The sequence below is a fragment of the Torulaspora globosa genome, chromosome 7 (genome assembly GCF_014133895.1).
Source record: "Torulaspora globosa chromosome 7, complete sequence".
NCBI classification, from domain to species: Eukaryota; Fungi; Ascomycota; class Saccharomycetes; order Saccharomycetales; family Saccharomycetaceae; genus Torulaspora; species Torulaspora globosa.
In genome coordinates, this window is record NC_050733.1 from 358,892 (window position 1) to 382,431 (window position 23,540).

At 46.0% G+C, this 23,540-nt stretch overlaps 14 protein-coding genes across 14 annotated transcripts; 8 read left to right on the forward strand and 6 right to left on the reverse strand.

Annotated features, from left to right (window-relative positions):
* Window positions 1–195: 195 nt before the first annotated feature.
* On the forward strand, window positions 196–3,087 carry MSH2 (mismatch repair ATPase MSH2; the record flags this gene model as incomplete). Its single annotated transcript, XM_037285127.1, has 1 exon — window positions 196–3,087. One exon carries the CDS (start codon window positions 196–198, stop codon window positions 3,085–3,087), a length of 2,892 nt encoding a protein of 963 aa, XP_037141023.1.
* Window positions 3,088–3,421: 334 nt separating this feature from the next.
* ARA1 (D-arabinose 1-dehydrogenase (NAD(P)(+)) ARA1) lies at window positions 3,422–4,408 on the forward strand (the record flags this gene model as incomplete). Its single annotated transcript, XM_037285128.1, has 1 exon — window positions 3,422–4,408. The coding sequence occupies one exon, from the start codon at window positions 3,422–3,424 to the stop codon at window positions 4,406–4,408; it is 987 nt and encodes a 328-aa protein (XP_037141024.1).
* Window positions 4,409–5,003: 595 nt separating this feature from the next.
* Window positions 5,004–8,051, reverse strand: HG536_0G02100 (uncharacterized protein; the record flags this gene model as incomplete). The annotated part of the gene is made up of 1 exon (XM_037285129.1): window positions 5,004–8,051. One exon carries the CDS (start codon window positions 8,049–8,051, stop codon window positions 5,004–5,006), a length of 3,048 nt encoding a protein of 1,015 aa, XP_037141025.1.
* Window positions 8,052–8,568: 517 nt separating this feature from the next.
* On the forward strand, window positions 8,569–9,501 carry APD1 (Apd1p; the record flags this gene model as incomplete). The annotated part of the gene is made up of 1 exon (XM_037285130.1): window positions 8,569–9,501. The coding sequence occupies one exon, from the start codon at window positions 8,569–8,571 to the stop codon at window positions 9,499–9,501; it is 933 nt and encodes a 310-aa protein (XP_037141026.1).
* Window positions 9,502–9,530: 29 nt separating this feature from the next.
* On the reverse strand, window positions 9,531–10,337 carry MPD2 (protein disulfide isomerase MPD2; the record flags this gene model as incomplete). Its single annotated transcript, XM_037285131.1, has 1 exon — window positions 9,531–10,337. The coding sequence occupies one exon, from the start codon at window positions 10,335–10,337 to the stop codon at window positions 9,531–9,533; it is 807 nt and encodes a 268-aa protein (XP_037141027.1).
* A 177-nt stretch (window positions 10,338–10,514) lies between these two features.
* On the forward strand, window positions 10,515–11,255 carry HG536_0G02130 (uncharacterized protein; the record flags this gene model as incomplete). Its single annotated transcript, XM_037285132.1, has 1 exon — window positions 10,515–11,255. The coding sequence occupies one exon, from the start codon at window positions 10,515–10,517 to the stop codon at window positions 11,253–11,255; it is 741 nt and encodes a 246-aa protein (XP_037141028.1).
* A 153-nt stretch (window positions 11,256–11,408) lies between these two features.
* SPP381 (U4/U6-U5 snRNP complex subunit SPP381) lies at window positions 11,409–12,125 on the forward strand (the record flags this gene model as incomplete). Its single annotated transcript, XM_037285133.1, has 1 exon — window positions 11,409–12,125. The coding sequence occupies one exon, from the start codon at window positions 11,409–11,411 to the stop codon at window positions 12,123–12,125; it is 717 nt and encodes a 238-aa protein (XP_037141029.1).
* Window positions 12,126–12,191: 66 nt separating this feature from the next.
* On the forward strand, window positions 12,192–12,926 carry RIB7 (2,5-diamino-6-(ribosylamino)-4(3H)-pyrimidinone 5'-phosphate reductase; the record flags this gene model as incomplete). The annotated part of the gene is made up of 1 exon (XM_037285134.1): window positions 12,192–12,926. The coding sequence occupies one exon, from the start codon at window positions 12,192–12,194 to the stop codon at window positions 12,924–12,926; it is 735 nt and encodes a 244-aa protein (XP_037141030.1).
* A 40-nt stretch (window positions 12,927–12,966) lies between these two features.
* RPB5 (DNA-directed RNA polymerase core subunit RPB5) lies at window positions 12,967–13,614 on the reverse strand (the record flags this gene model as incomplete). Its single annotated transcript, XM_037285135.1, has 1 exon — window positions 12,967–13,614. One exon carries the CDS (start codon window positions 13,612–13,614, stop codon window positions 12,967–12,969), a length of 648 nt encoding a protein of 215 aa, XP_037141031.1.
* A 223-nt stretch (window positions 13,615–13,837) lies between these two features.
* DUF1 (Duf1p) lies at window positions 13,838–16,801 on the reverse strand (the record flags this gene model as incomplete). Its single annotated transcript, XM_037285136.1, has 1 exon — window positions 13,838–16,801. One exon carries the CDS (start codon window positions 16,799–16,801, stop codon window positions 13,838–13,840), a length of 2,964 nt encoding a protein of 987 aa, XP_037141032.1.
* Window positions 16,802–17,055: 254 nt separating this feature from the next.
* On the forward strand, window positions 17,056–17,349 carry MHF1 (Mhf1p; the record flags this gene model as incomplete). Its single annotated transcript, XM_037285137.1, has 1 exon — window positions 17,056–17,349. The coding sequence occupies one exon, from the start codon at window positions 17,056–17,058 to the stop codon at window positions 17,347–17,349; it is 294 nt and encodes a 97-aa protein (XP_037141033.1).
* Window positions 17,350–17,390: 41 nt separating this feature from the next.
* Window positions 17,391–18,236, reverse strand: MRPS9 (mitochondrial 37S ribosomal protein uS9m; the record flags this gene model as incomplete). The annotated part of the gene is made up of 1 exon (XM_037285138.1): window positions 17,391–18,236. The coding sequence occupies one exon, from the start codon at window positions 18,234–18,236 to the stop codon at window positions 17,391–17,393; it is 846 nt and encodes a 281-aa protein (XP_037141034.1).
* Window positions 18,237–18,697: 461 nt separating this feature from the next.
* Window positions 18,698–19,750, reverse strand: HG536_0G02200 (zinc-dependent alcohol dehydrogenase; the record flags this gene model as incomplete). The annotated part of the gene is made up of 1 exon (XM_037285139.1): window positions 18,698–19,750. The coding sequence occupies one exon, from the start codon at window positions 19,748–19,750 to the stop codon at window positions 18,698–18,700; it is 1,053 nt and encodes a 350-aa protein (XP_037141035.1).
* A 793-nt stretch (window positions 19,751–20,543) lies between these two features.
* Window positions 20,544–23,507, forward strand: PHM7 (Phm7p; the record flags this gene model as incomplete). The annotated part of the gene is made up of 1 exon (XM_037285140.1): window positions 20,544–23,507. One exon carries the CDS (start codon window positions 20,544–20,546, stop codon window positions 23,505–23,507), a length of 2,964 nt encoding a protein of 987 aa, XP_037141036.1.
* Window positions 23,508–23,540: the final 33 nt, after the last annotated feature.

Sequence of the window (23,540 nt, forward strand, 5' to 3'; positions counted from 1 at the left end):
TCGTCTTGTCCAAAGCATTCAGTTTTATAACATATTAGTGCTTTCAGACTTGACTCTAAGCTCTGTATGACTTTACGCGTTCCTCATCGCATTTACGCGTCACTAATTTTTCAGCACTTAAAGGCAGTTACTTAGTTATCATAAGCAACAGAAGCCTGTTCCCAGCTATCTGAGAGACCAAGACCTCAGTAAGCTATGTCATCTTCGAGGCCAGAGCTGAAATTCTCAGATGTGTCTGAAGAACGTGGATTTTATAGAAGGTTTGTGAACTTGCCAGAGAAGCCATTCACAACGATAAGGATCGTGGACAAAGGCGAATACTACACTGTCATTGGTGAAGATGCAAATTTTGTGGCGGAGAACATATATCATACGCATTCTGTGCTGAAGGATTGTAAGGTGGATCCTGTTGCTGCCAAGGAATTTAAAGGTCCACAGAAATATGTTACGGTTTCACCGCAGGTCGTCAGCAATCTGCTTAAAACTTGTCTTCTAGAGCTCAACTATAAGGTGGAAATTTATGATAAGCAATGGAAACTGCTCAAGAGTGCCTCACCGGGGAACATCGAGCAAGTACAGGACATAATGAATCTTTCTATGGATTCGTCCGTCGTAATGGCAAGTTTGAAGCTACAGTTTAATTCTCAAGAAGGCTATTGCGTGATTGGAGTGTCGTTCGTGGACACTAGTGACTACAAAATCGGTATGCTGGATATTATCGACAATGAAGTGTTCTCCAATTTGGAGAGCTTTTTAATCCAACTGGGAGTGAGAGAATGCTTGGTTCCGGATGTCAGCAAGAACGAGAATGTTGCTGCAGAGGTCAAGAAAATAACCGGTGTCATCGAGCGCTGTGGTTCGGTAGCTACATTCGTCAAGAGCCAGGATTTTTCTGAGAAAGACGTGGAGCTTGATCTGGCTAAGTTGGTGGGCGACGAGTTGGCGTTATCCTTGCCAAAACACTCCAATCTGGCTTTGGGGGCATGCAGAGCTCTTTTGGGTTATTTGCAGCTTCTAAGCGAACAAGATCAAATGGGAAAATACGAAATAGTGCAACATTCTCTCGAGGAGTTTATCAAGCTGGATGCTTCTGCCATTAAAGCTTTGAACCTTTTCCCACAGAATCAGTCTCGTTCATTTACCACACCGAACGTACCCAACGTTTCGTTCGGCGGTCTGGACTCAAACCGCAGCAAGATCTCATCATTATTCCAATTGCTCAACAATTGTAAGACAAATGCGGGCGTGAGGCTACTCAATGAATGGCTCAAACAGCCACTAACTGATGTTGACAAAATCACTAAAAGACATATATTGGTTGAATATCTCATAGATCAATTGGAGCTGAGACAAATGCTACAATCTGATTACTTACCATCCATTCCTGATGTTCGTCGCTTGACTAAAAAACTGCTAAGGAGTGGTAATCTGGAAGACGTTCTCAAGATCTACCAGTTTTGTAAACAAATACCAGAGATCACGCAGCTCTTGGATTCCTTCTTAAACGATGATCAGATTTCAGAGGAGGTCAAGAACTTGATCAGAATGGTTTGGCTTGAACCCCTACTTGCTCAGACTGACCCTCTATCGAATCTGAAAGAAATGGTCGAAACTACCGTCGATTTGCAGGTTTACGAAGAATGCAACGAGTACATGATTAAGGTGGAATTTAACGAAGAATTGGCCAGCATCAGACAAAAGCTCGATGCTTTAAGGGATCAAATCAACGCTATCCATCTAGATTCGGCCGAGGATCTCGGTTTTGATCCAGAAAAGAAGCTGAAGCTGGAGAATCATCACATCCACGGATGGTGTATGCGGTTAACTCGTAACGATGCCAAGGAGCTACGAAAGCATAAACAGTACTTGGAGCTTTCAACAGTAAAGGCGGGGATCTATTTCAGTACCAGGCAACTGAAGGAAATTGCCAGTGAAACCGCAGTTCTACAGAAAGAGTATGAGAGGCAGCAATCGGCTCTTGTGAAGGAAATTGTCAGCATAACATTGACATATAGTCCGGTCCTTGAACGTTTATCTCTGGTGTTGGCCAACCTGGATGTGTTGTGCTCGTTTGCTCACGCATCTTCGTACGCACCTATTCCCTACGTTAGACCTACGATGTGGGCCCTCAATGATAAAAGAAAGACACGCCTCGTCAATTCAAGACATCCTGTGTTGGAGATGCAGGACGACGTAGCATTCATTTCGAACGACGTCCTGCTTGATGATGAGGCAGGCAATTTCCTCATCATTACAGGACCTAATATGGGCGGTAAATCCACTTACATTAGACAGGTCGGTGTCATCTCTCTCATGGCGCAGATCGGATGTTTTGTACCATGTGAAGAGGCAGAAATTGCCGTTGTCGACGCCATTTTGTGCAGGGTTGGCGCTGGAGATTCTCAGCTGAAAGGCGTTTCCACTTTCATGGTGGAGATGCTCGAAACTGCATCCATCCTAAAAAATGCCACCCGGAACTCTCTAATCATTGTTGATGAATTAGGGCGCGGGACAAGCACCTATGATGGTTTCGGACTAGCGTGGGCGATAGCTGAACATATCGCTGGCAAGATCGGCTGCTTCGCTCTATTTGCAACCCATTTCCATGAGCTAACGGCGCTGGCAGATAAACTGCCCAATGTGCGAAACATGCACGTTGTAGCCCACATCGAGAAAGGTGAGCAAAGTCGCAGCGACAGCGACGATATTACACTATTATACAAGGTCGAACCTGGAATCTCCGATCAATCCTTTGGTATTCATGTTGCTGAAGTCGTTCAATTCCCACAAAAGATAATCAAGATGGCAAAACGCAAAGCCGATGAGCTCGAAAGCTTGAAGAAATTCAATGGGGACATCAAAAGAGCAAAGTTAACTCAAGAAGAGCTTTCAGAGGGCAGTAAAGCCCTAAAGATCTTGCTTAAGGATTGGGTGCGCCAATTAAAGGAACAAGGACTTGAAAACCCCGAGAAGTTGTCCGAGCAGGAGTCTCAAGAAAAGATTCAAGAACTACTCAGGTCATTGACGCAAAAGGCCACTGCCAGCAACGATAACTACTTGAAATATCTTTCCGAGACGCTGCTATGATCATCGCAAGAAGCTATACCCAATACTATTTTCGGGTAATCCCACATTACGGTTGCTAAGCAACGAACAACCCTCCAGAGCAAAGGGTATTGAACGGAGATAGCAATTGGATGCCAATGAGCTGGTCGAGTCCATGTTAGTAGTCCCAAAATTACCGATGCATTGATTTTGCTGCAATCAGTGCGGGTTCATTTCCTTGTTGGATTACTGATGTTGTATGGTAAGGGTATCGAATGCAGAGCAATGAACTTGCTGTAAGGTATATAAAGGGACCATAGAGAGATTCACAACCATAAGTGAATTGGCAATGTGAAAACAAGCATAGCATTTTAGAATGGCTGAAATGTTGCATCCAAAATTGACCGAAATTTCGTTTTTATTAAATAATGGCGTTAGAATGCCAGCTATTGGTCTGGGGACTGCCAATCCTCCGGAGAAGCTGGCTGAAACGAAACAAGCTGTGAAGGCAGCCGTGAAAGCTGGTTATAGACATATCGATACCGCTTGGGCGTACGGATCTGAACCTTTCATTGGCGAGGCAATCAAGGAATTAATAGAAGAGGGAGTTATCAAGAGAGAGGATCTATTTATCACCAGTAAGGTCTGGCCTGTGTTGTGGGATGATGTTGATAGATCTTTAAACGAGAGCTTGAAGAGTTTGGGCGTCGAATATGTGGACTTACTGCTGCAGCATTGGCCAATTTGCTATAACAAGCGGAACGATCCGCATGGGATTAATGGTCTGGCCAGAAATCCTGTTAGGGAAGATGGCAGCCCTGATTACAACGAAAGTGCTGACTGGATCGAAACCTACAGGCAATTGGAGAAAATCTACTCTGATCCTAAAGATAGGCGTGTAAGGGCCATTGGGGTTTCTAACTTTCCTGTTGAGTATCTTGAAAGGGTTTTGAAGGAATGTAATGTGAAGCCGGCCATGAACCAGGTGGAGATGCACCCACGGTTGCCTCAGTTCGAACTTAACAAGTTCTGTCGTGAGAAAAACATAAAGCTGACCGCATATTCTCCCGTTGGCTCGCATGGCGCTCCGCTCGTGGACTATCCTCCCATTAAGGAGATGGCAGAGAAGTACAATATTTCTCCTAACGACATTTTGACGTCGTATCACGTTAGGCAGGGAAGCTTCGTCGTTCCTAGATCGGTTAACAGCGTTAGAATAGCTTCCAATATTGAGTTTGCTCCCTTGAGCAAAGAGGATATAGATAAGTTGAGTGATCTTGGTCGCACCGATCCTAAGAGATATATAAATGAGGAGTGGAATAAGGTGGTTCCAGGCTTTACAGGCACTGGGCCACCAGTGTAGATGACATATGTAGGGCCAATATGCTCTCAATTTGTTAATCATTAAAACTTCCAAAAGCTTCAATAATTGAATCAGAAATCTGGCTAGAGCGTTCAACGAGTGGCGGCTCCTAATTGGAATTAATTGTTTATATGAAAGTCTATAAAATATCAACTGATCCGGCCCGCCTTCATGATAAAAATTATTGCGATTCCATCCATACCTTCAGCCATAATCGATCTAGAGAATCATTGTCATCTAGGATGCTGCCGCAACATGTTGTTGGCGAGGCGTAGCATGCAGATAACTGTTTCAATCTCACTTTTTGGATAAAATCTGCTGAGAATGGCTTTTTGAAAGTTATTAATCAATTAAAGTGTTTTAGCAGCGGCACGTAACAGCGATCTATCTGTTAAACGTAGGACTCGAATTTCAGCTCCATAAGAGCTTTGACAGATCACCTAGCAACCTAAGGACAATCCTTGAAGCCCCCAAAGCTTTACTGTGTCCCGTACCTCAAGCTGGGCCCTCGCCACGTTGCAAGACCTTTTCCACTTGAACTGTAACTATAGGAATTGTCCACAAACAGACGACCGAATAGAAGAATACAACGGAGCTACTTGGGTGGTACTAGAACTTCGGCTATCAAATTTGAGAAGAACAAGTCCCTGTCGTAGAACAAAGCATAGGGGTAAAATAATTCTTGAGCGTCGTTAGACCCATCGTTAACATCGATTGCGGAGTTTACAGCAGAATTTTGGTTCTCGATTCCGTGGCCTAAGGACTCAATACCAATGCTTTCAAGGGAACTCAGTAGATTAGGCCCCCCTATGCGGAAAAGAGAGCCATTGGTAAAAATCTGGTGTTCTAATCCTTTATAACCTGGATTGGGCTTTGTCGAGACTTCAAATGGTTCCGAAGATCTGAAAAACGTCAATGTGTCCTCATTCGTGCCAATAAATGTAGAAAACGATGGGTACAGTAACCGTGTAGATGCATGGATATCTTTTGAGACAGGTTTTGGCTCTGATCCGTCAGATGAGACTGTTTGGTCCTCTGTTAGCTTGAAACGTTTAGTGTAGAGGACAAGACTATCCAGGGAGCGATTCTTTATAATATTCGAGTGATCGATAATTCTTGTGAGCATGTTTTTATACGCTTCGAGATTCAAAGCGTAATACTTGATATCCAGATTGAGATATTGGCAGTACTGAATCGTTGCAGACAATAGTATTGTGTAAAAGAAAATTGAAGTATTCCATTTTGGATTGTCAGATATCAAATATTCTTCGTTCTCACCGATCAAATGCGAATGGCTAGATATCAAAAGGTCGAGAATTTCAGTCAACCTGTGCGTGTCCTCTTCTTCGCTGTACTTTATTATGTAGAGAATTAGCGCAAAGACACCTGTCAATAGACAATACAGTGAGCTACTGTATATGTTTCCCTCGTAGTCGACGGTGGTAAAAACTCTCAGCATTTTCATGCAGATTTCCACGGTATCATTTAGAAAAAGCCGATAAATGCTCGAGGTTGGATGTCGTGAGCCTTTGAGAAGGCTGATGTTATCAACAAGAAATGATGATGCAAACAGGCCTACCAATATTCTCGCATGCATGCTCCGAAAATGGCACCGAACAACGCGAGAGCAGGCAACCTCGTATGTCAGAGCAGGGTTGTCTGCAGCATCACGCACATAAAGCAAGGAAAGATAACTTTTGTAGCTACTCAGCTGCATTGATGGATGTAAATTATCGTCCCAATCATTTAGCTCCTCCCGTAGATATAGCAGCTGGTCGATGATTTCATCGATAGAAGAATCCATGGTGCTCCTGACCGAAAAGCAATGCTGAGCTACTCTTCCCTCGATTCTAGTTAATTTGAGCGAGAAATATGAGACATATGTGGGAAGTAGGTCGCAGTAGTTTATTACATAGTCCAAGCAACTCTGCAAATCAGTCAATTTTTCCACGTCCTGCGCGACCGAAGGACCCTTCAATCTAAGTAACGTTTTCATGTAATCGAAATATGCCTGGTCAGATAGTAGATCCATATCCTGCTCTTTGATAAGTGCCGGTCGAGATTGTGTTAACGCAAACCATTTATCAGTATTAGCGCAATGCCACCAAACAGTTCTCCGAATGATCTCTTCCTCCAAAGTCAGATTCAGATGTGAAACTCTTTGATGCAAGCCCAAATCAAAGGCGAATTTCACAGCCGTTGTGAAAACGCCGAATGCCAAGCTACTGTCCCTTGTTTCCCTAAGGTGCAGGCTCAACAGCATCAAACCCTGCGTTGCGGTCAGACTAGGTCCACTTATTGAGACCTTATTGTAGTAGTATATGGCGTTTAACAAGCAGTCATATTCGATTGTTTGAAGCTCTTCTTTAGTAGGATCATATCTGTCTTTTCGCAGGGTATAGGAGTCACCGGGATTCAGTATTCTCATTCTGGCTGCCCCAAACGAGATGCTTACATGTAAAAGCAGCAACTCGGCATATGAAAGCAGCTTTCCGCTGTAAAACTCATCAATTAGAGACGCATAGTAATCAGCAGTCACTAAGCCAGGCGCTGACGAGACCAGCATCGCCGATCTAAAGTTTTCCATTATCCGTTTAGCTTGAGCCCGAGGCGGCAGAGGATGCAATTGAAACTTCCCGTTTCGGATCATCGGTGCTGAAAAATCCGTCAATGCCTTCTTTTCAATCATCTGCCACTTCAATGTAATGGTCAGCAGTTCATTGATCGGAGACATTATCGATTTCTCCGTCCCGTATGTGTTCAGCCTCTTGTCAGCCCATGTAAGGATCTGCGGCGTGAGTATCGCGGTATAGTACCGCTTTATTTTCGGTTTCGGCAGCTCTCCAGTATCCTTAAGTTTGCCCTTACGGCCAACTAACTCAGCTAGGAGAGATTCCACATCTTTCAAAGTCTTGGAAATTGAGGAAACCTTCCTGTCCAGTTTCTCCACTCGGCCGCTCAAACCGGCCGACGTCACCCTCTCACTGCTCCTCTGGAAAGAACTCTGCAGGCCAGATTGGTACATCTGATCTTCTGGATAGATCCCAAGCTGTGGAGCATTTTCCGCGGCTGACGAAGGAGCGGCAAAATTCAACACGCCCAAGTCCTCTGGTCCCGCTCCAACGGTTTCCCGAATATCACAGCCTTTTCTGCGCCTTTCGATTTCCTCTCGTACTTTGAACGTGCATGGCGCGTTGTATTTGCTGCAATTGCTGCATTTTTGCGTCTCAGGGTTGACAGCGTCGCATTTGATCTTCCTCTTTCTGCAATGCTCGCACGCCCTAGCGACCCGCTTCTTCAAAATGCCATCTCCCGGCTGCGGACTGGAATGGTTGCTCCCTGAACCTACCAATCCCGTACCGGGATTCGAACTCACAGACTGTAAGCCGGGAGCCTGGTATTGAGACTGCATCTGTTGGTATTGGCGCATATCAATAAAGTTCGGATACCCTACAAAGCCGCCAGGGCAACAACTGCCATTTAAATTTCCTGTGCCGCTCATTCTAGACTCACTCAGGGTATTTTTGCCTTGATTCGCCCCACCATTACCGGCGGCAGCCGCCGAAAGTGCGCCCGATTCACTCCAAAACTGTTCTGGCAGAGTAGTACCGTCGCTCTTACTAAAGACATTGGGTCCATTCATCGCACAGGCCTTCTGCTAAGCTTCAAACCCCCATAAGGTACCTGAGCCCGTCGCTCTCTTCAATATGAAGTGGTGAATAGCTGGGAGTCCCTTGTATACGTAGTTAAGTCTGGTTCGCGTCTAACGCCGGGTAACTTTCCCGTACTTAAGGCTGGTTTAACGAGCATAAGAGCTGGCTGCCAATGCCTCTAGCAGCAGGGCATCCAGCCATTGAGTCTGCTACTGAGCTCGTAGCGGGTCCTCGTAGTCTGCAAGTTTCCATCTCCTTGTCATTGCAGGAGTTGGGTCAGAGGCCAGCGAGCGGGCAGTTGCCGGCTTGCAGCCATTGGCACAACTTGTGTAGCCGATCTTCTGTCTCAGGAACCACGGGCAGGCTCATGGATTCTTCTCCTTCTGCAATTTATCGAACGGTGTTAGGCGGAGATTGGGTTCTATACATATATATAAGAAGAGCTGGTTGTTGCAAAGTAAATTGGGAGAACAACTTCAAAGAAGCCAGAGACCGATCAAGCCCGCTATGGTTGGTATTACAGATTTCTTCCGCCGCAAGAAGGACGGGGTTGACCCAAAGGCTACCGAGGACATCGCGAAGGTGGTGGATATCTGCGACGGGACGTCTAGTTGCGGTAGCGATTGTGAAGAGATTGCAGAATTGGCTAAGGGTGATCAGGTTTACGAGGGTTTAAAGATTGACCATGAAGAGCCCCTGTACAACTCTTCGAAGCCTCCAAAGGTTCATTTTGTTGTTCCAACATCTCAGATAGACTGGGAACATGACGCCTGTTTAGAGGACAAGTCGTCTGTGCAGTACCAAGTTTACCAATGGTGCCAGAAGCACAACGACCAGTTTTCTGGCGTGGGAAAAGGCCAAACTCTGTCTTGTGCTGTGTCGTCTTTACCAAAGGACATCATGGACGTTGAAGTGATGCGTGGGACAAAGAACAATGTGCTGGTATTGCCACATTTCATCTGGATAAACGGTCTCGAGAGTGATAAAGTGGACCAGACGCTGGGCGAATTGGTGCCCAAGTTGTTAAGCCCGGATCTCGTTGTTGATAGATTGCTCGAAGAGCATTCGATGCTATCGAGAGCCGTCGAGAGATCGTTTGTCCTGGTCTGTTCGCACACAAGGAGAGATAAGAGATGCGGTGTATTGGCTCCTTATCTGAAGAAGGCTTTTGACAAGCATTTGCAGAAGCAGGGCTTATACAGGGACAACTCGGACTTCCGCCCAGATGGCGTGAATGTTGCATTTGTGAACCACGTCGGCGGACATAAGTTCGCTGCTAACGTTCAGATTTTCCTGAGGGATCCCTGTATATTGATCTGGCTGGGCCGCGTAAAACCAACAAACGTTCCCTTCATTGTTGACGATATACTTGTTCCCGAGAAGCCCAGGCTGCAATGGCCAGAGAAGGTCAGATGCGTCCAGAAATATGCTGCCTGGTGATCTCGCTACTTACAACGCGTTATGTAGATTCACAGCTCATCATGTGTGCTCGAACTCACGAGCAACTGATTTAACAGCTGTAATTTGAGTTTGACCTCGTTGTAGACCTTCAGATTGTCTTTAAGCTCTTTGTTGTGTTGGAGTATGTTTTCTAGCTTCAAGCGTTCCTTGGCTAAATCTTCGTTTGATAGCCTCTCAGTATCCCGTATAAACTTCTTCCCGTATTCGCACAGCTGTTTATCCTGCTCCTCTGGTTCAGAGTTGCAATCGTATGACTCGTCCAAAACCCTGTTTACAGCTCTTAAAAGTTTATCCTTCTTCCTCACAGCTTCTATAAAGGATTTCATGCTCTCTGGATCCCTGCTACCTCTGTACTCGATCACCCTGTCTGGATCCAGCTGCCATCTCGGATTCGTATATTTGCTGGTTAAGTAATTGAAGATTCTACGCCACAGAGGAACAGGTTGGTTTTGATCTGGCATCTCCAAAGGTTTTGTACGTGGCTGGATGAGATGAATCATCGGGAATCCCGGGAAACCACTGCAGATGGTAGTTCCAAATATCTCACAATTCACCTCCAGGAATCGCACTGGTGGCTTGGCAGTGTCAGCATCGAACGATTGCTTCAGCTGCACAAAATTAGGCGCAAGCTTCTTGCAGTGATGGCACCAGCTAGTGGTGTATTCAACCATTGTGTAGGACTCGTTGCTATTGACAGCATCGTAGTATTGGTCAAGCGACATCACCAAATCCACGGTGTTAGGGCCCTGTTTGGCTTGCCCAAAGCCTAACAATATCGAAACCAACAGTAAGAACGGTATTAGTCTGGCTACCATTGAGTTCGTCCGCCTCTTGAGGTACTTCTGTTCGGTTGCTATCAGTTAATCGAGGTAGTTCTATAAGACTTTGGGTTGCAATGCGCCTTAAGGGATCCTATATATAAAGCCAGGGCACCAGCGGACAGAAGAAGCGGTCCAAGGTGAGAGGGTCATTCAGCCTTTACTAGCGCAAAGATGTTGGCTGCTTTTGGGCTGGTGCTAAATTTGCTTTTATTATTGGTTGCTGCCAATTCTCACAGAGAGAGGCATGCTGCAGTAGTGGCTAGACGGATGGTTAACTTCGAGTCCAATTTACACTTTAATTCTCTCAGAACGGATGGAACTCCGGTGTCGTTAGTCGAATACTATGTGTCTTCCGACTCCTGCCCTGATGTGGACGGTCTGTCGAACAATGGAAACCCGATCTTATTGCTCAGCAAGATGAGCACCTCCTACAAGAATTGGCAACGTAACTCTAGCGTCTCCCTCACCATTGAGAAGGAGAAATGGGGACATTTCGACAGTGCAATGAGGAAGCCAAGGGGCAATTTCTTCGGCACCCTGAAGAAGCTGGAGTTATCACATAGGGATGCCAGGCATCTGGCAAGACATTTCGTGATCAGACATCCCGATGCCCGCCATTGGCTTCCAGGACAGGGCGAGTCCCATGTTCACGACACCCAGTGGTTTGAATTCCAAGTCGAATCGGTTTATTTCATCGGTGGCTTCGGTGACAGGGCCTACATAGGCAACATCTCCGGGGAAGCTTACCACAAGAAACTGGGCATCGATAAGATTGTGGATCCATGCGAGTATCTACATTTGGATGAGCGCCGCGGTCACGAAGAGGCTACTCAGCAGCAGGACTCGGCCTTCGATCGGGACTCGCTCCAAGGCTTCTTCCAGTTTATTAAGTCGATTGTCACCCGGTATTGATTATTCGGCGGCCTTCAGGACTTTTGATTTCGGTATTTCGTATAGTTCACTGTTTATTTCATTTTTATGTTTTGTTCAGTTCAGTTGCAATTAGCTAGTCTTGCAGAACTAAGATCAAGCAGCCCATCCAGACATTATAACTAGCTAGAGTGGATGAGTATGAGTGTCAGGCATTTCAGGGGGAAGTCGAGCCGGGTTGATGATTCTCTTGAGTCAGTTGTAGAAGATACAACTCAACCAGTGATTTCTAGGCAGGACGAGATATCTGATAGCGAAAGTAGCGATGACGAGCCTGAGGAAACAAGTAGTAGCGAGGAAGACGAGAAGGTGGTTGCAATTCAAAGGCCACAATTCTTAAACAAGGTCAAAAGACAGCAAACAGATGCCGCTGCTGAAGACAGAGAAGCCAAGAGGCGAGATACTTTGAATGAGAGGATAAGGCAGGAGAATCTAGCGTCAGAAGCCCGAGAGAAGCTGGAATCGCAGCTGAGCACAGCTTTCGGCACAAACGACGACCTTTTGAGGCGAATTCTGGCCTTGGATGATAACGATGCTGTCGATCCCGAGCATGAGAGACAAGAATGGCTAATCAGATGTGCTATTAGGAAGAAACTTCGAAGAGATGCTCTGCTAGCGAAGCAATTGGAAATGGAACAGTACGAAGCAAACAAGCTGAATATCGGGCAGCCGGCTGATCCCGTCAACAAATGCGAAACTGCTTTACTGAAGCCTGAACTTGAATCTACCGGTAATGCCCGCTTCAAGAAACCAAGCCAGCAATGGAAGCCCTCAAAGGCCCTGAATCCAAGGTTTTCTAGCTCGACCGGAATGCCAGAGCAGAAGGAAGAGACAGAATATTCTTATATATAATGACATTCTAAGAGCTTAAACTCGCGCCGCATATACAAAATATACTACGCCTTGCCAAGCAGCATCATGTCATTGCAACCACTCAGAGACGATCTGCCAAGATTCCTGGAGCCTTACCTTCCTCAGCCGTCGGGTTCGCAAGCGGCCAAACCCTTTGTGACACTCACTTATGCTCAATCTCTAGACTCCAGGATCTCGAAGGGCAAAGGCATTCGAACCACCATTTCTCATGCAGAGACCAAGACCATGACACATTACTTGAGATACCATCATGATGGCATTCTGATAGGGAGCGGTACCGTTCTGGCTGACGATCCTGGTCTTAACTGCAAGTACGGCAGTGAAGAAGGTTACAGCCATAGTCCAAGACCAATTGTACTCGACAGCAGACAGCAATGGAGGTTTGAAGGGTCTAAAATGAAGGATCTTTATCTGAAAAGCCAGGGGCAAGCACCAATCGTGGTTGTCTCCGAAGAGCCCAGGGAAAGAGAGAAAGATGTGGCCTACCTGCTTTGTCCCTACCTCAGTTCATCGAGAGTCGATTGGAAGACCTTACTAAAGAAATTACACGATGAGTTTGACATAAAATCGATAATGGTTGAAGGCGGAGCAACAGTTATAAATGATCTCCTACTAAAACCGGCCTTAGTGGACGCCCTTATTATTACGATCGGCTCGCGGTTTCTGGGAAGCTCAGGAGTCGAGGTCAGTCCGATTCAGTCGGTGGAGCTTGAAGCTGTCGCATGGTGGAACGGTACTGCAGATGCTGTGCTCTGCGCTAAACTAAGCGGCTCGAAATAAAATTCCAATTGGTTTCAATTACACATATTTAATACACCGATCACATGCAGATTCTATAGCTTGCATAGCGGCCAGCAGTCTCACTGTTCCTAATGATCTTGACCACTTCGCCTCTTTTCAATCCCAAATATAATGCAACGGGATCAGCTCTTTGAATCCTAGGCAATTGAGATTCCTTAAGTCTGTATCTTTTCAACAATTCCTTCTTCTCTTCGTCACTTAGCCTTATGTGTTTTGGAACTAGCTCATGATGAGTGATGTTGACCACTAATGAAGCCTCATGAAAAGTTTCAATGGTAGCTGGAGGTATCGATGGAACCAATTTCATAGCGCTCGGTGTAATATTATTTTGGTAAACAAAAATACCCGTTTGGAAATTCTTCTCCTGGATGTGTATGACGAAAGTTTTCATCGTCTTGACACCGACGGTTGGTTCGTCACAGAATTCCACCCAAAGCGTCCCCATGTTAGGAAACTTCGCTATGGATTCCTCAGTTGGGTTAGATTGAAAGGACATCATCTTACGCTGCGGTCTACCCATTGAATCACAGTATTTGACTTTGAAATCCTCCAAAGACAGATCTATCTCCTCCTGAGCTATAAAATATCCTCTGTCTTTAACCATTTCTTTCATCGTACGGAAAGTTCTCCACAGTCTGGAGATGTTTCTCTCATTATCTTGATCCATTATGATACAACTCTAAAAAGGCCAGGAATTATCAGATAGACAATTGCCACTTGGTCAATTGAGCAACTCTCTACTGCTTAAATCACCAATATTCAGTACCTCGATGAGCTAGTCAACTCTCACTATTAGGCTGAAAATTTGAACAAGAAGGTCGCCAAGTACGAATCAGCATCAACTGTTCTATCAAGGCATAAGTATCCATATAAAGTGTTCTGATGGTGCTCTAAATGTCTCCCGAGCCAGAATTGCCGTCGCCTCCAGTGACAAGCGTGGCATCTGCCATCTTTCTTCTGTACTTGAAGACAATATCACTCTGAGACTTCCAGTATAATGTCCTTACTGTGCTCAAGGTCATGTCGTTGTCGAGCACTTGGCTCTTGCAGAGCAGCTCTATCCACTCACTAGGATCAATTTTGGCCTTCATTTCTGGCGTCTTAGCCTCGAATCTGTCTGCGATGTAAACTTTGATCTTTTTTACTTTTATCATCCCCGGTGCTACTAGCTTAGTGTTGATTTCCGAAATCTTGGGCAGCTCAGTGGTCCCAAGGCTGACATCCGCAGACTTTGTCCTGCCAAATTTCAGCCTATGGTGCGACTGCTGCGGCTGACTACCCGATGAGATGGGACCGTCGTGATCCTGCCAGGGCGCAATTACAAAGCTAAGTTTAGGTTGTTGCTTGGCTGTCCTCTCGTCGCAAAATAGATACTTGGCAAACCAAAACGGCAGGTTTTCCTCCAGCTGCTCGAACATCTGCCGCCTATTCATGACGTTTCCGTATTCGTTATCCATTAGATCATATTTGCTTAATCTTTCTTCATCTTCATTGCTATCGACATCTTCATCGCTCTCTTGCAAGATAGATGCATCGTCGTCGTCGAGCGATCTCGAGGCCGGTAGATAACTGGAGAACAGTACCTTCCCGCCACAGCATCTCTTGTTCCAACTATGCACAACCAGCAGTACGCCGTTTCTTATTCTGATGATTGGCAATGAGGGATCTCTGATGATTTTACTCTCCGGAAGTTTCCTCGATAGCAGCTTTAGCGACGTTGAGTTCGAATTTTGATGCTGCTTGTAAGTCTCGTGCAGCTGCTCGAAGAAATCGGAAATGTATGTCGCACGATCTTTGATCAGTGTATTCGGTTCAATATCTTGATGGGCAGCTGTAGCAGGGGTTTCTATGGGTTTGAATTTGGCATGCAAAGGTTCCGCTGCTTGCTGCGAGGAGAGATTTTCCCCATTGTATGCCTGGTTCCAAACAATCCGTTCGCCAGGGTGCTCATCTTCGGGCGTAGAATCTTCGAAATCGGAATTAGTGGCTTGAGAATCGACAGTTGTATGTGTGCCGCTGCCATTACGCGAGTACGGTCTTAGTTTTTTAAATTTGCGAGCTATTAATGAGCCTGAACTCAGGGTTCGTGACTCTGAGGCTCCAAACGGTGATAAAACTCCCAGTTCATTCTCTTCGTAAGTCAATTTATCGCCCGCTGATGTCATGGGAGGCGGTAACAACGGATGTTCGTCAACGGGTAGACCAGTAGCTTCCCCAGAGAACAGAGGAGTGTTTGGCGCTGATAACGATGTCATGTTATATTCCTGGTAAGGCGTCGCGGAACCAAATCTGTAAAAAGCAGACTTCCTCCTTTTGTCTTTGATCTTTGATTCCGTAAAGTTCAAATTCAGCTCCATGGCGGACGCAGCAACATTTTGATCCTTCTTCCTTGATGAAAGCTGCTTTCTGTAGGTCTTATCCTTCTCCATCTCATAGGAAACAAACTCCTTGAAAAGGGAGTTAATGACTATCTTGCCCAAGTTATATCGCTCATCCGAATTCAACTCGACTTCATTTAAAATCCTGTATCCTTCTAACGCTGAGCCATAAACTTCGGTATTTGACATCCTCGGATTAAGTTTAACAAACAGCATACCCACTTTAACCGAAACGCTACACCAATGAGAAAGGACTTCCTTCGATGTATACTTGGTCACTACCTCGTCAAAACCACCCTCAGCGGGCTCGAAGGTATTGACCAGCTCGCAAACGACTATGTCCCACCTTTGAATCTCTCCTTTGGTGTTTTCGGTGATGACATGTCTTCTGTTGGTTAGCAATGAGCTCTTTATCAGGGCAAAACCTCCCTTAATGACTTCTAGCTTTCCTGTGCGAAGGTCTAGCATTGACAGGTTAGAGTTTATGCTCTGTGAAAACATGATAAAACCATCAGGTGAGATCATCAGGTCCAAGATACCCCCATGTTTGCTCTCTTTGCCCGAAAAGTCTCCAGACACATGCTGTGCCTCATCATAAATCGTCACTGCACTCATCTGATCACTCTTTGAGAGATCTGCTGTTTTTATCCTACCTTTTGAGTCGCCAATATACACCATGTTCAAATCGGTCCCATATATTCCCCATACAGAGCAATCCCACTGGTAGGATGCACATTTTACCAATTTATCGTCTTCTTTCAGATCCCAGACGCAAATTAGACCGTCGGAACACGCCGTTACCAATTTGGATGAGTGATCTAGCGACTTGACTATTTTTATATTTGCCTTGTGTGCCTTAGTCAACCTTCCGAACTCCCGCTTATCAGTCGTAGAGTAGAGAATGAGATCACCATTGCAATCCCCAATAAGCAGATTGAATCCCATACCGTGATCGATTGCAGCCATTGCATAAATTGATCCCGTCTCATCATGGTCTGAGCTATTCAAAAACTCATCTATCAAGTAAGCCTGATCATCCTTCAAGTTCCAAAACTTCACTTTTCTATCCAGTCCACCTGTTGCAAACACAAATTCATTATCATCAGTTGGTATATGAACAATGCATTTGATGTAGTCTCCATGGTCTCCTATAATCTTTGTCTCCCAGGTATCCGAATCGTCATGCAATGTAAGTAGAACAATAGAGAAGTCGTGGCTCACCGTAATGAATTTGTTGCGGCTAATCTGTATTATATCTGTGACCCAGTCACTATGGGCTTGCATCCTCTTGCCGCGAATTAATCTCCCAAAAGCATCGAATCGATTCTTTATTATGGAGCCGTCCCTGCTACAAGTCAAAAAAAATCCATCTTGTCCCTCTGGATATAGAATTTTGGTTATGGGCAGTATATGCAAATCCCGTGAGACCTTCGATTGCGGCGCCAAGAGTCCATAACTTATCGTTAGTTCATCCATCTTGCTCCAAAAGCTTCAAGTGCTGTCTCGCTTGCTGTGAATGTAAAAGCAAAACCCTGTAACCCAATTGACTTCAAAATTAGTAATCTCGGCGAGGCTTAGACAGCTCGAGAGGTGTAAACACGGTAAACTTGTTCAACTTGAGCAACTTGACAAGTTCCAACAAGCGAAAGGGTAACGTAGAAGCGAACTGATCCGAAGCTAGAAGGTTTGCCTGAACCGAAACTGGATAAAAAACCGATGAGTGATGAACTATGAGTACCAGAAAGGCTGAGAATGACAAGATCTTGGCTCAATTGAAAGGTAAGCTTTGGTATTGTATTGAGCGACAGATAGCGGAAGAGACGCCGTTCGACACAAGTTGTACAGCGAGTTTTACAAATGCCCTGGTAGAGCTATGCTATTTGCAGCTTGTCGAGATGGGCAAGGATCTAGAGGCCTTTGCAAGACACGCTAGCAGAGACACCATCACAGTCGATGATATGATGCTACTGCTGCGCAAGACACCACATTTACAAAAGATGCTGTTACCTGACGATCTACGGTGAATTATTTACATGGCTATGTAGTTAGCTCAATCGATCTGTGACTATCTCTTGACCCAAGTAGGCATCTTTCTTGCCTTCTTCTTGCCGGGCTTCTTTCTTTCGACGTGCCTGTAGTCTCTAGTGATAACACCTGCCTTACGCAGCCTTGGCTTGAGAAGCGGGTTGAAGGTGATTAGCGACTTGGCAATGGCAAGCATGATGGCCTCCGCTTGGCCTGTTGGCCCGCCGCCGGACGTGGTGGCAAAGATATTGTACTTCCCAACGGAATCTACTACCTGCAGCGGATACATAATAGACTCTCTATCCTTCAACTTGACGAAGTAATCGTTCAATTGACGATTGTTCACTAGGATCTGACCAGTGCCCCTCACGACCTGCACTTTTGCAACCGACGTTTTCCTCCTACCGATAGCTGTGCTCCTGCCGAACTCATCCAAGCTCTTTACCGAGTTCTGTACCGATTGGATCTTTGTCTTTTTGAAGTATTGGGCGACTTCCACCTTTATTTCGTCATTGACCAGCTGCGGATCAATAGCATGCAATTTGTTGAGCAACGACAGTAACTCTTGATATTGGATCGGCTTCAATCGACTGCCACCACCCAGTAGGGCGTATTCGTCGAATGAGATCCATGCCGGTCTCTGCTCCTGTTGTTGTGTTGCTGAAACTGTAGGCAGCTTCACATATCTGCGAAGTAAGCTCTCCAATCGATTGACACGATGCTCATGGACTGGATTCGCTGAGTAGAATGTGGCCAACTTGGGAATGGTTCTGAGAGGGAACTCTGTTGCGTTTTGTTGTTGCCTCTGCTGCCTCAATGCGGGCAGGGTGGATAATGGTCTAACCAGAGGACGATAAGAATCGCTCAGAAGCCTCCTAATAAGCATCGTCACACTGCTAACCTTGATCCTTGTTGATCTCTTGCGCAGTACGGTTTAAGCGTCACTTGATATCGAATGAATAACTAAAAATTTCATCGCACCTTGTACGAACGTACTCTAAAGAACAGTTCAAGCACTGATTGATCCACCAAATGAACCAAGATGCCTGTACTTAGAGCCATTGAGATGCCGCAGCTGTATGCCAGGTCGTAAGCTCTCCCCAAAATGGAGTGCCACCACGCCTCTCGAAGTCGGTTGCCGCCAGAGTTGCGGTAACCTCCAAAGTAGCTTCGAAGTACCCTGAGGGTTGGTTGCAAAGACTACGTATAAATAAGAGCGTCAAACTAGTGACAACCGATGTATCATTTCTTAAAGACCTTACAAAATTATATAAGTTTATCATCATTCATGATTGGGTAGCGTTAGGGAGAAAAACAAGATGACGGAATCAACACAGTGCGGTACGCTTATTTTTCAGTGTCGACAACGTATCTACCGACGATTTGACCCTTCTCCATCTTTTCGAACACTTCTGGCAAGGTGGATAGACCGACAACCTTGATTGGGGCCTTGACCAAGCCTCTGGAGAAGAAGTCCAAAGCCTCTCTGGTGTCGGCTCTGTTACCGACGTAAGAACCGACGATTTTGATGGACTTGACGACCTGGTTGAAAACCTCGGACTTACAGTAAGCGTTGGCTGGAAGACCGACTAGAACAACGGTACCGTTGGCTCTGGCGTATCTGGTGGAGGCAGTGATGGCGGCCTCGGAGGCAGACACGTTGATGACACCGTGAGCACCACCGTCGGTGGCCTTGATGACTTCAGCGATGACGTCCTTGGACTTGGTGAAGTCGATGAAGTACTCACCACCCAACTTCTTGAACAACTCCTCCTTCTCGGCACCACCGTCGATACCTAGGACTCTGGCACCCATGGCCTTGGCGTATTGCACGGCCAAGGAACCTAGACCACCGGCAGCACCGGAGATGGCAACCCATTGGCCGGCCTTGACGTCAGCAGACTTCAAAGCCTTGTACACGGTGATACCGGCACATAGAATTGGGGCAACCTCAGCCAAGTCGGTACCGACTGGGATTCTGGCAGCTTGCACGGCGTCGGCGGTAGCGTATTGTTGGAAAGAACCGTCGTGGGTGTAACCAGACAGGTCGGCGTTAGGACAGTTGGACTCGTTGGCCAACTCACACTCCTCACACATCATACAGGAGCCGTTCAACCACTTGACACCAGCCAAGTCACCGATCTTCCAGTGCTTGACCTCGGAACCCATACCAACAACGACACCGGCACCCTCGTGACCACCGACCAATGGTAGCTTAACTGGCAAAGGCCAGTCACCCTTCCAGGCGTGCAAGTCTGTGTGGCAAACACCAGAGTACTTGATGTTGATCAAAAGCTCGTTTGGCTTTGGAACTGGCACTGGGATGTCTTTGTATTGCAATTCACCACCGTTCTCGTAGAAGATAACAGCTTTTTGGGTCTTTGGAATTCCGGTAGACATTTCGTATAGTTTCTTGGGCTTGGTAAAATCAGAATTGATTCTGGTTTCTTAGAACGTAAACAAGAGCAAAACAACCTTGCTAGGTACCCAAGAGGATACGAATTACCTCCGTATATTTATACCTACCATTTTGCCCTCAAATTCTTCATTTAACAACTGGGTCGTTCAATTACCACTCCCCCCCCTTCACTAAGCCTGAAAGTTAGCTACCACCTAATCCTATCATCGCACCACCCTGGAAAATGACACCAGATGAACAGCCAAACCATAGAGACTAAAAAGCCGCTTTATGGGGGCGGCCATGAAAAATCGAAACGATTTTCGCTTTCGATCATACGATGTGGAAAACAGATCAACGGTGCAACTTGGTCGCATGGGCGACAACAGGCGATCCCGACCGTTTAGCTGCTACTCTCCCGGCTTCCTGGGCAACCACTAACAGGAAACAGGATGCTGATCGTAGGCAACTATAATTAGTGGAATCCCGGTCTGGTTGTCAAGATGTCCGGGCCCGTCCGGTTCCCTCGGACAAAAAATGCATAGAACGCCCCAGCCGCAAAGAAGTTTCTTCCTTGCAGGTTCCAGCCCGCCGACGGCGTGGCGGCAAAGAAAAATAATGGCATTCGTCATTGCTGCGTCAGACCGGCACGGCTGCTCGTAGAAACGCAGCAACGCCAGTCGTTTTAAAGTGCCACCCTTTCCTCGTTTATATATACAGGGGATATCTAGACCTTTCGACAGGTTACCCTTTTGTTTATTCCGACTTACAGGTGGAAGGGAGAGTCAAGAGAAGATGGCAGACCCGAGTCAGGCGAGTTCGTCGACGTCGGCGTTTGTTTCGACACTCATTTTCTCTGGAATTTTGGGACTCATCTTTCTTTTAGTGTTTGTTTTGTTAAGGCCCAAAAAAAGAAGGGTGTACGAGCCAAGGACTTTGACGGATCTACAGACGATAAGTGAAGAGCAGCGGGTGGAGAGGGTGCCCGATGGTTGGTTTTCGTGGGTGCCATATCTGCTGAACCAACCGCACTCTTATCTGATGCAGCACGCGGGTGTTGACGGGTACTTCTTTTTGCGGTTTGTAGGGATGGTTGCGTCGTTGTCGATAGTCACGTGCTTTATTTTATTTCCGATCCTACTACCAGTGAATGCTACCGATGGGAGAGATTACTCTGGATTTGAGTTGTTGTCGTTTGCCAACGTTACGAATAAGAACCGGTTCTATGCGCATGTGTTTTTGTCGTGGATTTTCTTTGGATTGGTGATCTACGTGATCTACAGGGAGCTGTATTACTATGTGGTGGTGAGACATGCAGTGCAAACTAGTCCGTTGTACGACGGACTGCTGTCTTCGCGAACTGTGATAATGACAGAGCTGAGCGACACGTTTTCACACCCTGGGGAGTTGGAGAGGAGGTTTCCCGAGGCGACAAAGATCTTCTTTGCATTGGATCACACGCAGTTGCAGAAGTATTGCAAGGACCGAGCCGAGACTGTGGCCAGATACGAGAAGACACTCAATAAGATCTTGAACAAAGCGGTCGGCATGAATTTGAAAGCTGCCAGGAAGGGCAAGCTGGATGAGCTGTACCATAATGGGTCGGAGGCGCAGGATAGCCTCGAGACGTATGTGCCTACGAATAAGAGACCAACGCAGAGGTTGGGCAAAGTGAAACTGCCTTATTTGTCAAAGAAAGTGGATGTGATACATTACTCGCAAGATCATATTGCGGAGTTGAATGAAAAGATTCACGACGAGCAGAGGGATTGGGACCAAAAAGCCACCAGACCCACGGTGTTTATGGAGTTTGGAACGCAATTGGAGGCGCAAAGGTGTTTCCAGTCATTGGAGTCCGTAATGGGGAAGTCTGCGTTCGGCAAACGGTTCATCGGCGTCGCTCCAGAGGATGTTAACTGGGACAATGTGTCGTTTACAAAGAACAAGAGACGTTCAAAAAGAGCCGTGGCAAACACGCTTTTAACTTTGATGATCATTTATTGGGCGATTCCTGTCGCTGTGGTTGGTTGTATCTCCAACGTGAATTTCCTCGCGAATAAGGTGTTTTTCTTGCATTGGATAAATAACATCCCTTCAGTTATCCTTGGTTTGGTGACTGGTGTTGTCCCCGCACTGGCTCTTTCGATTTTGATGTCATTGGTACCGCCTTTCATCAAGAAGTTGGGTAAGATGAGTGGTTGTATGTCAGTTCAGGAAGCCGACTTATATTGTCAATCGTGGTACTACGCATTCTTGGTGATTCAAGTTTTCTTGGTTGTGACTGCGACTTCTTCTGCGTCTGCCACTGTTGAAGCCATTATTAAGAATCCCAGCAGTGCTATGACTTTACTTGCTAACAATTTGCCCAAGGCTTCGAATTTTTACATCGCTTATTTCCTGATCCAGGGTTTAACTATGCCTCCATTTGCATTGGCACAAATAATCAACTTGATTCTCAGTCAACTCCTGGGTAAAATATTGGATAAGACCCCAAGACAAAAATGGAATCGTTATAATACTTTGGCTAAACCCGACTGGGGTGTGGTTTACCCAACAGTGCAAATCTTGGTTTGTATCTGGATTTGCTACGCTATAATTGCACCCTTGGTTCTGGTATTCAGCTCGGTGACTTTGGGCGCTCTGTACTTGGCCGATGTTTACAGCTACAATTTTGTGCAAGGATTCTCTGCTGATAACAGGGGTAGAAACTATCCCCGTGCCTTATTCCAAATCTTTGTGGCCTTATACCTTGCAGAAATCTGTCTGCTTGGTTTGTTTATAATGGCGAAAGCTTGGGGTCCCTTGGTGCTAGAGGTTGTGATTATGGTTGTCACTGTTTTGGCCCATGTATACTTCAAGATGAAATTCATACCGCTGTTCGATACCGTTCCACTGAGCGCTATCAGGTTCGCGAGAGGTGAGGAAGGATATGGCTACCCCTCTGACCTAGGTCTCAAAGAGATCAAGATTGTTGCCGAAGACGCAAAAAGTAGCTTCGAGAGCGATGAAACTTCTGGTGTCCTTCGTCCTGCTACCTCTGTGGAATTGAAAAGAGCACATCTACTGAATACCGCGGAGGGCAACAGCAACGAAGGCAATGAAATCCCTGAAGAGTCAATTTCTGAGAAACCTGCCAACGCCTTCGACGAACATAGGCGAAACAGTAGTGAAAGTTCAAGTTCTGCCGGTATAGGTAACTCTAGCACTGCTGCAGTCGCACCAGCAAAGAATAAATCCACTTTTGCTCCCGACGAAAATTTCCACAAGCTTTCTTACAAGGATTTAGAAAACAGACCAAGGGAACCAAGAGAGGAATACAGGAATGTGCATGGTGCCTTGTTAGACAACACAGATGTGGCAAAGGTTTACGCTGACCCTCAGGCAATAGTCACAGATGAAAGGAGTTTCCCGCCAAACATCAACAAAACTATGGCTCTGAAACAAAGGTTCATCAACTTTTTCTCGCCTTCGAAAAATTATCCTTTCGAGACTGTTAGAATGAGATTACCGCACGTTTTCAACACAACGATCGAGTATGATGAACAATTCCTTGAGGCAGCATACAGTGACCCAAGCGTAAAAGAGAAAGACCCAATTGTCTGGATCTGCCGAGACCATATGGGTCTATCTAAGCAGCTCATAGCCGATGCAAGATCGAAGGATGTGGTAGTCAACGACGAATTTACCAAGTACGACGAAAAAGGAAAGGCAATGTATCTGTTCAACCCTCCAGATTTCGAATACAAGGCTAAGAGGTGACCAATCTGCATCAATTCCATTAGAACATTTTAA